Source organism: Neofelis nebulosa, chromosome 8 (assembly GCF_028018385.1).
Source record: "Neofelis nebulosa isolate mNeoNeb1 chromosome 8, mNeoNeb1.pri, whole genome shotgun sequence".
Lineage (NCBI taxonomy): Eukaryota > Metazoa > Chordata > Mammalia > Carnivora > Felidae > Neofelis > Neofelis nebulosa.
In genome coordinates this window covers 17,104,853-17,119,960 of record NC_080789.1, presented here as the reverse complement: position 1 = coordinate 17,119,960, position 15,108 = coordinate 17,104,853, and the positions used below count along the sequence as shown (strand labels likewise).

General features: G+C 45.2%; 1 protein-coding gene across 3 annotated transcripts in view; it reads right to left on the bottom strand.

Moving 5' to 3' along the window:
* The window catches only part of APPL2 (adaptor protein, phosphotyrosine interacting with PH domain and leucine zipper 2), a 54,010-nt gene extending 53,639 nt beyond the window's left edge, over nt 1-371 (bottom strand). For 2 of the 3 annotated variants that reach the window (XM_058741541.1, XM_058741540.1), the window contains exon 1: nt 147-371. In XM_058741541.1, the coding sequence (XP_058597524.1) occupies nt 147-200 (54 nt within the window). In that variant the 5' untranslated portion in view covers nt 201-371. The remainder of the gene's footprint in view (nt 1-146) is intronic. The other variant, XM_058741539.1, reaches the window with a different exon arrangement.
* Between the last annotated feature and the right edge of the window lie 14,737 nt (nt 372-15,108).

The window sequence follows — 15,108 nt, the reverse complement described above, 5'->3', positions numbered from 1 at the left end:
GGGTGCCCTCCCGGGTTCTCCAGCCCCGCCTGAGGGGTGCCCCCTCCCGGCCGGCCGGCCCACCCCCGCGTGCCCCAGGCCTTCATCCCGGGGCTTGAGGGGCCTCCCCGGCCCCGGGGCGAGGTGACCGGAGCGGCGGGAGGTACCTGGGGGCTGTCCTGCAACGCCTCCTCCAGCAGGAGCTTGTCCACCGCGGGCATGGTGGCGCGGAGCCGGACCGGAGGACGCAGGGCGGGAGGCGCGGCCGCCGAGGGTGCTCGGGACTGAAGCGACGAGGCTGACGCTCCGTGCCCGCCGCGGCCCCGCGCGCGCCCACGCCTGGCCACAGGCCGCCACCCCCGCAGCCTCCCGCCCACCCGCCGGCCCTCCTCCCAGCCCAACCCTTGGCGGGGGCTGAATCAACAGGAAGTGTGGCGAGCGCATCGGTGAGCCACCGGAAGTGTGGCTGCCCCGCTTCCGCCGCACCGCGCCTCACGGGAAGCCGCAGAGCCTCGCGCGGGTCTGGCTGCTCAGTGCTGGCTGCGGGTGTTAAGGTCTGCGGTTAGGGAGCCGGATGCTTAACGCTGGTCCGTGTCGTTAGCGCCCCAAACCACACCTCGAGAGCGGAACGATAGGGTTTTATCTACTTGTGGTGTAAGGGTTAAATTGTAGTGTAGGACTAATGCTTAGCTTGAAAAATAACAGCTTTGTGTTGACACTGAAGGTTAAGAGATAACAGCCTTGCTTTGCTCTGGTAAACTACGCCTCATACCCTTGTAAATTAGGCTTCACCAATTAAGGAAACAAAAGTTCAAAGAAAAGAGCATCAGAGGCAGGGTCAAGGAGATCCACTGGTTGCAACTTAGAGGCAGAAAGTCTAAAGTAAACACCTCATTAGGCAACTGTTAACTCATCTGGAACCTGTTTCTTTGTTCTGTTCCCAGGTGATGATAAAATGATGTGATTGGTTATAAAAACTCTGTCCCCCGGCTGTTCGGGGCCGCACTCTCATCAAGAGTGTTGGTCCCGATCGGTTGGCCTTGTCTCTCATTGTAATAAACTTTGTTGTGACTGTCACTGGTGCCCGTAGCATTCTGTTTCAGGAGTCGTGTGGATGCAACAGTGGTTGCCCAGAAGACTTTTGAATCGAAGGAGATAGGAGCGAACAGATTTTTGCCGCGGCGACTCTCGCCGCTTTTTTACTGGAGGGAAAAAACCTACGCTTGCCACGCCACTTTTTTCTAGATAAATCCCATTGGCCCCGTAGCAGCTCTGAGCATAGAGTCACCTAAGTCTAGAGAAGAAAATGGATAACGGAATCATCTGTGTTTTTCAGAAGTAGCCATTTGTCATTTTGGAAAATTTCATAATCTAGTTTTTAGACTTGGAAGGAATAGGTAATATAGTTCGATTCTCATCTGGAGGTAAGAAAGCTGTCCCCAGAGAATGAGTGATTTGGTCAGGGTCCAACAACGAAAGGTATTGGAAGAAGAGACCGAAGCAGTGGGGAGTACTGGCAAACGGAACTTGATGTCTTCTTATCCCAAAGGCAAGGGTTTCAGAAGTTCTTTCTTTAAGAATCAGTGGGGTTTGTCTAATAGAACGCATTACCAGAAACAACAGGCAGGATATGATAAAATTATACAAATGCTATAGAAACACCTAGGTATATTAAGGCACAACCTGAGTTGCAAACACCTGTGAAATTCTGGTGGCGTGCTGCCTGGTCCCTTGGAGATTTTAAGGCCATTATTCCTAGTTGGCTCTGGCCAGCACCAACTTTTCCTGAGCCGTTGTACAGCTTCCATGGGGGAAATCATCCAGCATCCATTTCCCCACCGTATTCTTTCTCCTTAGGTATCATGTTCAAACCATGTCCCTTCCTTTCCTTATATATTCTGTTAAGTACCATTCAGTTAATTTCACCTCCTGCGCTCTCCCAGCCCTCTCCTGACTGAAATCCTCTCCCAAAGGCCAGATTCAAGCTCTTCTTTCCTCCTCCCTGGCCCCAAAGATCACTCCCTACTCTGAACAGCCCTCTCCTTCATTGACACCCAAGGCGTCTTACCAGGTGGTGCTTTTTCTTTCCGTGTAGAGCTCACTCCCTGTGTAAATAGAAAACCTCTCAAGAGCATAGTACATCTTTTTTTTTTTAATCTGAATACTGATACATGTGATAAATACTTGTTTGCTGTTTATGACATGTTCATCTCTTACAACTCTTTTCCAATTTTTTTTAAATGTTTATTTATTTTTGAGACAGAGAGCATGAATGGGGGAGGGTCAGAGAGAGGGAGACACAGAATCTGAAACAGGCTCCAGGCTCTGAGCTGTCAGCACAGAACCCAACGCGGGGCTCGAACTCACAGACCGCGAGGTCATGACCTGAGCTGAAGTCCCCCGCTTAACCGACTGAGCCACCCAGGCGCCCCCCCAATTACTTAAGAGAAATTTCCCCCAGCCTTCCATCTTGCGTTGTTTCTACCCTTCCAGCCAATTGAAAACAAAACAGTTATCAATTGCCTACCGGCAAACAATAATGATCCTGCTGATAAGAATAGTATAAGATTGTACCAAGAGAAAGAAATGCATACATTTTAATTTTTTAGTGTTTGTTTATTTTTGAGAGACAGAGACATAGCGTGAGTGGGGGAGGGGCAGACAGAGAGGGAGACACAGAATCTGAAGGCGGCTCCAGGCTCTAAGCTGTCAGCACAGAGCCTAATGAGGGGTTTGAACCCACAAGCTGTGAGATCATGACCTGAGCCGAAGTTGGAAGCTTAACTGACTGAGCCACCCAGGCGCCCCAGAAATGCATATATTTTAATATGAAAATAGATGTTAAAAAAGTCACAATGCCCTCCATGATCCTTGAAAGGGCTCAGAAATCCCTTTGGGAATCACTACGCCATTTTTCATGTGCCATCTCCTCTCTCTCCTAATTAAAGTCACTTTTCCTCAAACACCTGTATTCAAAAATGTTTAAGTATTCTTACACAATGTCATTACTTTCTTACATTTTATTGCTACATTATGGGTAAACAGCCTTAGTGGGATTTCTTGACCCCTAAGTATCATAACATTGTTTCTATGGGAGAATGCATCCCAAATTCAAACCAACTGAGTTACAAAACAAACTCTGGGAATACAACACATTTGCAAAGTGTTAATTCATTTTCATTAGTTCAACTAATCATTCATTAAATACAGACTGCTCAATGTTAAACACTGTGTCTCCCACTTATTTTACTGTCGTTATTATGCCTCTCATTTAAATTCTGAAGCCAAGTATCCTCCTTTTCAACAGATAATCCTTGAAAAACTATGTAAGAGGAATTTTTATGCAAACATGAGAACAATTTTAAATGTCTCATGTAAAAGTTTCTGTCCCTATTAAACTATTGCGAGGGTTGGGGCGCCTGGGTGGCTCGGTCGGATAGGTGTCTGACTTTGGCTCAGCTCATGATCTTGTGGTCGGTGAGTTTGAGCCCTGTGTTGGACTCCGTGCTGACAGCTCGGAGCCTGGAGCCTGCTTCGGATTCTGTGTGTCTCTCTCTCTCTCTTTGCCCCTCCCCTGCTTGCTCTCTTTCTCTCTCTCTCTCTCTCTCTCTCTCTCAAAAATAAATAAACATTAAAATAAAAAGAGAGAGAGAGATGAGCATGCTGTTAGGAGAGGCACGGGCCACAAGGGAGCACGTGGTAGAAGGCTACTGTTGACATTTCTGGGAATCGGGAGAGGAGCATGGGCCAGAAGAGTGACTGCCACTCTTCAGTCCATCTTGCTCGGAGCCGGTGCCATGTCTGTCTGTCTCTCTGTCCGCTGCTGCATCATCCTTGGAAGGAAAATAAATGTTAGTAAGTTTATACGTATAGTATACTGTATATGCATCTTTTGAGCAGCGTTCCAAGAAATAACAAATCCTGGAAGAGGAAGTGCATCCTAGAATTGACAATGTTGACATAAGCTGCAGTGGAGTGCTGTTAGCCTTGTTAGAGGAGATCAGTGATACGTTACTCAAGTATCACCCAGGAACGTTCCCTGCTGGCTCCCAGTGTTTGCATAATGACTAGAGGCGATGGTTCTTCATAAATACCACCCGACTTAATTTTTCTTATGTGTTGAACAATTGTGGATAGCCGTAATAGTGAGGAAAGAGCCTATAATACTGGGAATATGTTAGGAATAGCTTATGATATTAGGAATTTCTGAGATTTCCCAGGAATTCTGATTTCTGGAATTTGGAAACGCCAATGTGGGCCTGTAGGCTAAACGAAGACCTTCTCTTAGTTGCCTTATGCCGATTCTGCCTGTCTTTCCTCCGTCTGCCCATGAGACTTGGTACATGCTTTTAGTAGCACTTGTCCCATCATCTTATTTATTTACCTGCCTCTCTCTCCACTTAACTGTGAGACCCTAAATTACAAGTTCGCTTCATGCATCTTTATTTCTTTAACTCCAAGCTCAGAACCTGACATTCAATTGGCTTTCAGTGATAATTTGCTCAGTGACTGAAGGAATTCAGTAATGGCATCAGTTAAGGTTCGATTTGCCTGTAACTAATTAGAAAAAAAAAATAATAGTGTGTTAAACACAATGGAAGTTCTCTCTTCCGTATTTAAGAAGTCCAGAGGTGGTCAGTCCAGGCCTAGTACGGCCTCCAGAGTGTCAGCCACAGATTCCTCCTAATCTTGTTCCAGCTTCCCTTCCCAAAGTCATCCCACGGTCCCATCCCATGATCCAGGATGGCTGCTGCCTCTCCTGTCACTAAGTCAGCTTTCCAACTAGCAGGTTGGACAGAGCAACAGAGGACATGCTTCCACCCACATACCACTTCTGCTCACATCGCATCCCACAAGCCAGGACTTAATTGTAGTATGGCCATACCTAACTGCAAGGGAAGCTGGGAAGTCGACCTTTTTCTAGGCTCCATATGCCCAGTTAAAAACCAAGGTTTCTCCTCATATTCTGCTGATGGGAACGTACAATGGAGCAATCACTGCGGAAAATAGTTGAGCAGCTCTTCAAATTGTGAAACATAAAGTCATCACATGACCCAGCAAGGCCCTCCTAGTGTTCACCCAAGAGACTAAAAACATCTGTCCGCGGAAAAACTTGTACATGGAGGTTTGTAGCAGCATTATTCGTAACAGCCAAACAGTGGGAAACAACCCAAATGTCCGTCAACTACAGATGGGTAAATAAAATATGGTATTATGGTATAGCCATGCAATGGAACACTATTATTATTATCTGGCAATAAAAAAAAAGAGTGAAGTGCAATGTGGTTAAATCTTGAAAACAATATGCCAAATAAGAGAAACCAGACACAAAAAGCCACGTGTCATACGACTCCAACTACATGGAATGTCCATAATAGAGAAATCAGCAGAGACTGGAAGTGGGTGAACGGTAGCCAGGGAGGCAGCAGGGAGGAGGGAATGGGGAGGAACTGCTAGGTGTGGGGTTTATTCTGGGGTGATGAAATAATCTGGAGTTAGTAGTGACGATCATACAACCTTGTGAATGCATTAAAAAAAAATTGAATGGTAGACTTCAAAATGATGAATTTCATGATATGCGAATTATATCTGAATTAAAAATATATTTTTTTAAAACTGGGATTCTACTATTGAAAGAAGAGAGGGAGAATAACAACTTGGGACAATGGTCTCTGCCATAATTCCCTAGGATCAGTGAATCAGAGAAGATTCTCTTTAGACTACCTTGTGATTAATGGAATAGGAGGAAAAGAAGGTTCGGTAAAGAAGAGAGTGTGGCAATTGACAGAGAATCAGGCTCAAGAAATGGTCACAGAGAAATGTTTTCAAGTTCCAAAGCCTTGGGCTCAGTGTGTTGTCACATCCTTGTGACTCTCACTGGGAACTAAGACTTGACTCTCCATTTGAACTCATAAAAGAAGACAAAGTTTAGAAAAATGTTTCACTCATAAGGTCACTGACTTTAGACTTCCACAAAATTAGCAACTAAGGCCCTTTGCAACCAGTGACTTTTAAAGTGGGAATAGTTAGAGCCTGGGAATCACTGCCGAGAAATCATTGGCCTATGAGGCCTTTGGTCATTAATCAAGAAATGTGGAAGTTCAGTAGCATGAATGTCCCAAAATTTGAAACAGAGCTTCAACTTTATAGAAATTTATAGAAAAGAATGCTAAGACTAATGAACAGATTTGAAAGAAAGGATGATATCACAGAAAGATCCCGACTTTAGAGCTAGGCCTGCATTTGAGTGCTGGCATCGTGGTTGGCCAGCCATGAGATTCTATCTAACCTTCCTGAGCCTCAGTTCGCTTCTCTGTGATATGGGAGTGACGTCTATCACAAGCTGTTTCCATGGGCACCTAGCCACGTGTCCTGTATTTTCAGGACTCTTTCAGTGGCAAAAGACAGAAACCTAAGTCCAACTAGCTTAAGGAAAACATGAAAGGCTGGAGAGATTACCGCAGAGCAAGGGAAGACTGGATTTCTTAGACTGTGTAACTAGGAAGGGCAAAGGTGAGCGGAAACCTCCCCAACTGGGAGCTCAAAGCTCTCAGATCTTTCTCTCCCTGCTCATCTCTCTGTTGGCTTCACTTTCTCAGATCTGAGTCTCCAAGGTGCTAGAACCATGTCTACCGACAGTTGCAGACTCCCTTCTGGCACTAGAAAGGAACGGGTTGATTCCCGGCTTTAGTTTGAAGATCCTAGTTAAGGACTCATTATCCTGGCTGAGGACAGACACCTACCTGCCTACTCCTTGGACCACTAGCTGTGGCCATGTGTGCACAGGTGGGCATGCTACTAAGTCCAAGGATGATGTCCAGAAGAGGTGGGGTCTGTGACCAGAAGAAGGTGGAGGGGGGAAGTACTGCACAGATCCAGGCATGAGAAGTCTACCCCATGTCCCAGACCAAGCTTCACCTTCACCCCAGCCTGCCTCCCTCACCCATCCACACTCTCTCTTCCTCTTCCTCCACATCTCAGGGGATGGCATCAGCCAGTGGCTGGAACCAGAAATGCAGAAGTCAAGCTGTATTCCGCCCTCTTGCTTGCTTAATTCCCGTTGGAATGAATCACCCAGCCCTCATATGGTGCCCATGAACTCCTCACACATCTATTCCTTTCTCTACCCCCCACTCCCCTCCCTGCACCTGCTCTAGCGTAGAATTTCAATCTTTGCCTGTGATGCAATGAGAATGGGTCTTCTTTCTCCTTGTTGTACCTCCCTCTATTCTAACTTCCACACTCTGGCAAAAGTTATTTTTTTCCCAAATGATACAAGTGATTAAGAGACATTTTCTGTGTCTCTTCCCTGCTCAATATTTTTTTAATGGCTCCCCATTAAGGGTAGCTACATAATTTCTGGGGCTTGGAAAAATATTCAGAAAGCAAGGGAAAAGTGAATTGAATGTCCTAAAATATGAAGATTTTTCCTTTTTGTTTTCTTTCTTTCTTTCTTTCTTTCTTTCTTTCTTTCTTTCTTTCTTTCTTACTAGTCTGTGTCTCAATTTGTCATGGTGTTTTTATTGGCCATTTAATGTTGTTCTAAGTAAAGAAATACTTGAATTATAAGTTCTTAGCATTAATTCTACTGTTCATGTTTATATTGTGTAATGCCAGCTTTAAATGCAAATATAAGAGCATTTAACTCATATGTGGAATCTCTGAAAGGATACAATTGATATTTTGTGACCCATTGCACAAAGTAACCCAACTGTTTTTATCTCACTTTTTAAAGCTTCATTTATTTTGAGAGAGAGAGAGAGAGAGAGACAGAGAGAGAAAGGGGGAGGGGCATAGAGAGGGGGCAAGAGAGGATCTCAAGCAGGCTCCTCACTGTCAGTGCAGAGCCGGCTGCAGGGCTCTATCTCACGAACTGTGAGATCATGACCTGAGTTGAAATCAAGAGTTGGATGCTTAACCGACTGAGCCACCCAAGTACCTCTGTCTCGCTTCTTAATATGGACACACAGTGGAAGATGGTGGCTTCCATAATATGCTTCCCTTGGCCTTGTTTTGAGCTGCTAAACCCCCATGCATAGTAGGTCCGCTGGAATTCTGTGCTCCCAGAGCATGAGGAATACTACATGTGAATGAAACAGCAAGATAATGCAGCCACAAATACTGCACATATTTCCACTGCTCACATGCCTGCTCCAATGTCCCACTGGACTTCACTTACAGGGCACAAGTAGAAAGAAAAAATTATTAAGAATTTCAAGATGGCCGACAGCAGAACAGTAAACCAAGCAAGGGGCCCATCTTATCATGGAATCCCGGGGGAATGTACAGAGTCACATCAGCCCGAGAAGCTAGTTCTGCTTCCTATTTTCCATAGGGTGGGTTCAAACCACTTCAGAGGAAATACTGGACCCTTCACGATAAAACCTGAGCCTCATCTTTTTCCTTTATCCTGTCACCTACTTTCTCTGTTCCACCGAATTTTTTCTCCTGCAAGGATGAACATCTTTGTATTTTCTCTCACACCATTCTCATTGCCTGAAATGTCTCAGACCCTCTGCTCATCTTGTCTCAGTGCAAAGGCCCCCTTCTCTGTAAAGACTGTCTTCACGCCCCTAAGAAGACTGAGTTCTTCTGCATTTCCCTGCACTCTGAGACAGCCTGTGGTCATCATGCATTGCATCACCATTGCTAGGACTGTAAGCTCTTTGGGGACAGGAATGGTCTCTTTTCTGATTTGAGTTCTCAGTGTCCAGCAGGGTGTCTGGCAAATGAGGGGAGGTCACACAATGGAATAGTTATAAATGGAAAGAATGAAACAATGCCTGGCAGTAGGCATTCATTCACTAAGCCATTCTTTCAAAAATATCTACTGAAAGCCTATGAAATAGTGGGGTCTGTGCCATATCTGTCCTTCCTTCAACAAATAGTGTCTACAGCGTGTCAGGACTTACGTTAGGAGCTGGGAACACAGGGTGAGCAAGGCAGGCAGAGGCCTCTTCCTTCTAAGACCTTACACTCTAGTTGGCTCTCGGTAAATGTCATTTCACCTCCTCCCCCTTTCCCTGCCCCTCCCAAGAGGTAACCAAATCAGTCATACATATTTTAGGACTTTCTCTGCTTCCACCTTCTGCTCTGGATTCCCTTTCTCTGCAACATTCTCGGCTACCAAAAGATGAATGCTTGATCATGCCAGAGCTGTTCGGTTTTCTTTTTTGTTTTCAACCACTACAGAGGTTAACGTGGAATGGACATGAAGCCGGCTCCGAAACCCCTGCACCAGCCTGGGTCATCTCACTAGATTATTCTGGAGGTTATTCCCCTGAGGCTCAACAAAGTCACTAACTGCTGACCACTGTTTTCATTCCCTTCCTCTCACCTAATCATTTCTCTCACACATTTGAGAGAACACAAACCATATCTGTTACAAGAACACAAACCATATCTGGTCATGAAAACTGTGTGTGTCTCACAGGGAGTGCAGCTGACTCCAGAGCTCAGCTCAGGCTAACTGGAGAAAGGACGGAACTGTTGCCTGGGTGCTGGAGTTCTCGCTGACATAGGCCATTTTCCCTTCTCCCTTCTCTTCTCCCTGACCCTCCCTGTAGAAGTGTTTTCAGCGGAGAAGAATGTTATGAAAGTCTTCTTTATACAAGTACCCTTACTCATACAGAGCTTATGTTACCCAGTGTTCTCTCAGCTGAGATGAAATGTTTCATCCTTAATCATGGCTAAGAGGGGAAATATTTTGGAAAGTCTGAGCAAACTTACTTCAGAGACTATTTATGACTTAGAGAATTCAACTGTAGAAATGTTTTAGGTGAAGAAGTTGTGGAAAGGTTATACTATGGACAGAATTGTGTCTCCCCTGCCCCAAATCATATATTGAAGCCCTGACCCCAATGTGATGATATTTGGAGATGGGTCCTTTGGGAGGTAATTAGGGTTAGGTGGGTCTTGAGGGTGGGCCTCTCATGATGAAATTAGTGCCTTTACGAGGAGAGGAAGAGAGAGAGAGATTCTCCCTTCCCCCATGTGAGGAGACGGTGAGAAGGCGGCCATCTATAAGCCAGGAAGAAGGCTCTGACCAGGAACTGAAATGGCCAGCACTTTGATCTTGGACTTCTCAGCCTCCAGAGGTCGTAATTAATTTCTACACACTTCGGTTAAGTGCTGGTCACTGCTGAATAGTTTGAGTCCCTACAGGGCATGTCAGAGGCTAGACTGACCACATCAACCGTTGTAGCCACTCACTGCACATTATTGATTTAAATGATGACTAGGGTGGCTCAGTCAGTTGAGCGTCCAACTTGGGCTCAAGTCATGATCTCACAGTTTGTGGGTTCAAGACCCATGTCAGGCTCTTGTGCTGACAGCTCAGAGCCTGGAGCCTGCTTCGGTTTCTGTGTCTCCCTCTCTCTCTGCCCCTTCCCCACTCACACTCTGTCCCTTTCAAAAATAAATAAACATTAAAAAAAAAATTTTTTTTTAAATGACTGACTCCAGCTGAGCTCTGACACATTGAAAGTGACAATGGATTCCTGGATCCAGTGACTGCTTGAAATCATTCCCAATACATGGATAGGTTTTCATAGAATTCTTGTTCCTAAAGAAAGCATTGTTATGGAGAACTCAGCTCTTAGTCACAGCATTTTGGCTCACTTGCTCCCCCAGAAAGTGTTGGAGGAGGTAATTGGGAGGACATGACCAGCAGTCGACCAGCAAGCTGGACTCAGGCAATCAGAGGCTCCTCGCCCTCTCCCCTGTCTGTGGAATGTATATTCTGCTCACTGTTCCCACAGTGGGAGCTGTTCCAGGGACGTAGCCTTGGGACAGTACGATGCTGTTGAGACCACCTGGATGGTGTACGTGACCAAACCAAGTTAAGGCCTATCTATAAATATGAAGATGCTGGTGGGCAGGGATTGACTCTCTCATGGCCGCCCAAATAAGCCTCATGAGTAACTTCCCTTGCTTATTAAACCTGCCACCTACCAATCTGGAGTGGCTTGCCTCTTTCTTCCACCTCTCTCTGCCCTCCATGTATGGGGCCATTTTGCGGACCAAGGTCACTGAAGATTTAAACAAGGCGAAGGGATGATTCCTCTCTAGCTCGAAATCGCTCTCTAGCACCTTTACCTATCAAATACAACACTTTGCTTGGCATAGAATGATGATAATAATAGCAATAATAATAATAGGCAGTGATACCTTACACAAATGGAGGTCTAATACATGCCAGATGTTGTGCTAGATATCTATCATCTATCTATCTATCATCTATCTATCTATCTATCTATCTATCTATCTATCTATCTATCTATCTATCTATCTCAACAGCCGTCCAAGATACATGCCATTATTTCTGTCTTGTGTGTTAGGAAACAGAGGCCTACCTAGCGAGCTTGGAGGTGGGTTTGAGATTTGGATTCAGATCTATCTGATTCCAACGCACATGCTTTGCTCACACACTGCACTGCCCCCCTGCATCCAAAATATGTTCCTATACCCGGATCCTGCTTTCTGGGATACTATACAATTAACAATTGAAGTTAGGAACACACAATTCTGCTGGTCCAGAGAACAATGAAAATGTGTCCTGAAGTAGGACTCCTCTTGCAAGGATTCCTGTGATCCAGCATCTCAGGAACAAGGTTTGTGCCCCACATCATCAAATTGCCAGTTTGTCATTAAGAGAAAGTGTTTTTGAGGAGGGTTAGAAAATCTTGGGGAAAAGAAAACATATGTTTTCTTCACTTTTTAAAATGTTTTTATTTGTTTATTTAAAAAAAAAAATTTTTTTGACGTTTATTTATTTTTGAGACAGAGAGAGACAGAGCATGAAGGGGGGAGGGGCAGAGAGAGAAGGAGACACAGAATCGGAAGCAGGCTTCAGGCTCTGAGCCATCAGCCCAGAGCCTGACGCAGGGCTCGAACTCATGGACCGCGTGATCGTGACCTGAGCTGAAGTCGGACGCTTAACCGACTGTGCCACCCAGTCGCCCCTAAAATATTTTTTAATTATTTTTAAGACAGAGACAGAGCCTGATCAGGGGAGGGGCAGAGAGAGAGGGAGACACAGAATCCGAAGCAGGCGCCAAGCTCTGAGCTCTCAGCACAGAGCCTGATACGGGCACGAACTCACAAACCTCGAGATGATGATGACCTGAGCTGAAGTTGGATGCTTAACCTAATGAGCCACCCAGGTGCCCCCTGCCCTTTTTTTTTTTCCTTATTAAAGAGAGTAGACTGGATGTAATGAATTCTATTCTTGGTGTGTCAAGGCTATTTTTTATAAGCATGAGTTGTGATTGTCTAACATAAATAGCGTCATCCCTGCAGCTATTGTGGGCTGCTTATAGGGAGATTTTGCCTCTGTTAGCCGGCACGGGTCACCTTGTTTTGCTTTGTTTCTGTTGCTTCTGTCTTTATGCCTCCTTTTACGCAGTCAGCCGTCACTTTTCCTGATGTCAAAGGGATTTCTTCCGGTAGTATTTCTCCACTTCCCCAGTTCCCAATTTACTATATCTAATCTGCTATTCTTCAAAAACCATCTTGAGTTTATTGAATCGAGAGCTTTGTTTTTCAAAGAACTTTAATCACAGGGAGGAAGGGTGTACCGTTGCCTCCATATTCTTGCTGGAGGCAAAGTATGCAGGCTTATGAAGGTGCTCATTCTTGCCACTATCTTCTTTGTTTTTTTTTTCTAGATTTGTGCCCATGCTTTAGGTATTTCAACCTGCTGCAAGTCTGGTCTTTGGACAAGATGTCATTACTCATATAGTAATGATAGATGCTTTTACTTCCAAGGAAGAGACAGCCTTACCCAAACTGGCTTAAACAATAAGGAAATGTGTTATCTCATATGACATTCAGTCCAGATAGGGCAGGCTTCAGGGTTGCTTGATTTAATGACTCCACGGTGTTATCAGAGACCCAGATATCTCCTAGTTTCCATCTCTAGAATGGCTCGTGGTTATAAGATGGCTGTTAGCAATGGAGGCCTCATCTGACGGAAGTGAAAGAATCATTGCTACAAACATGAAATGTAAGTTCTTCTCTTTAATCTGATTGGCCAGTTTAAGTAACAAGCCCACCTCTGGACCAATGACATCTGCTGGGGGAATTCAGTGCTCTGATTGGCCTAGACTAAAAGTCAGCAAATGTTTTCTAAAGAGGACCAGGCAGGAAATGTTTACTTAGGTTTTGGGAGCCCCACAATCTCTGCCACACTACTCAACTCTGCGGTTGTATCACAAAAGCAGCCAGATGGAAATAATGGGTGTGGTTGTTTTCAAACAAACATCATTTTCAAAAACAAGTAATAGGGCCACGGGCTGACCTCTGGTCCATACTAACAAGGATCCACCCCTGAGCCTAGAGATGAATCAGTGTCTCCAGAGTCAGGTGGGGTAGGACTGGACATGTATGAAGACCCAGGGCATGTTCTGTTGGGAAGGAAGGGGGTGCCAGTAGCGGCCAATGGTTTACTGCATTGCCCTTTGCAGGAGTGGAGTTTAAAACCAATACCATATACCTTTTTCAATGGCCATGAAGGTAGAGAGAAGGACTTTTGAATGCTGGCTGACCATATGCATTTGATACAGCTTATCATTGAACTGATCACTTTAAGAACCTCTCTCTTCTTGCTGGGTCTTTCCTTACCTGGGGGCTCTAGCCTTACACACTTCCTGGAAGGTGACAGGTTCTCCTGAGTCTTTCCACTCCTTTCTTAGAAACACACTCTATCCTCCTCCCTACTATTCTCTTGGTTATATCCTAGTCATCCCTTAAAACCATGCTGCATCATCTTGGAAACCTTCTCTAAGGTGGGATCCTTCTCATTTAAGGTCCACACAGCCCTGTACATAACTCTATTAAGGCACGTGGCACGCTGTGCTGTAAAGATCTGTTTACAGGTGGGTTTTCCCACCTGGCTGCACCATCCATTTGTTCCATTGTGTGTCGCAGTCCCTGGTTAACACAGGCTTTGCCTTTAGCAGTTCCTCAATACGTGTGTCTTTTTTTTTTTTTTAGTAGTTTTATTTTTTTAATGTTTATTTTTGAGAGAGAGAGAGAGAGAGCAGGGGAGGTGCAGAGAGAGACAGAGACATAGAATCTGAAACAGGCTCCAGGCTCTGAGCTGTCAGCACAGAGCCCGACGCGGGGCTCGAACTCACAAACTGTGAGATCATGATTTGAGGCGAAATTGGACGCTTAACTGACTGAGCCACCCCGGCGCCCCTATCAATATGTGTTTCTCAACTGAAGGAGCATTCATGTCTTGGATGATGAAAGGAAACTAATTATGTGTGAGGTGATATCATTGAGATCAGAGTAGGAACATGGATACAACAAAACCTTGGTTTGTGAGTGTAATTCATTCTTTGCAATCCAAAGCACTTGTATATCAAAGCGAATTCCAAGAGCCATCGGCTTGGTTGTGATCACGTGATATTTGGTGCCAAGTACTACACCTATTGCAAGACATCGCTCCTTCATCAAGTTGAAATTTATTAGAAATGTTTGCTCATCTTGTGGAACACTTGCAGAACGAGTTACTCGCAATCCAAGGCTTTACTGGTATGTTATTTTTGTTCCGAATGCTTTTCTCGTTAAATTGGAATTACTGAAGTTTGACCCCTCTGGTCTCCACACGTGAGTCAGATTTGATGGCTTCCATGTGCCTGTGTCATTAGGTGTGACTTCAGCTTCCATTCTGCAGCTCTGCCCATGCTGTGAGACCCCGCCCAATCCATATTCCAATATTCACACGCCCCACCCCCAATCTACACATGAAGAAGTGAGGTCCCCTGGCCTCTGGCTCGCTATAGAGAAGTCAGTGCAGGAGGTTCTGACTTTTCAGTGCTCTCTGGAATTCTTCCTGAGGTGTGTCCTTGCTGAGAGTGGAGCTCCACTCCTGAATGACTTGGGACTGAGTGGATTTGCAAGATGAAGCAAGCACACCGGTGGGCAGAGGAAGGTTTCTCCCGAACCCCTCCTGCAGCAAGTGTCCAGGAGTGGGCTTGGAGGGAAAAACCACCCTGCCCTGGGACCTGCCTGGTTGTGTAGCTTCTCTAATCTGCAGCTATCTCACTGATAAGGTGAAGATAATAGAAGTCTCTACATCATAAGATTTTTATGAGGATTCAGTAAAATAACATATGTATA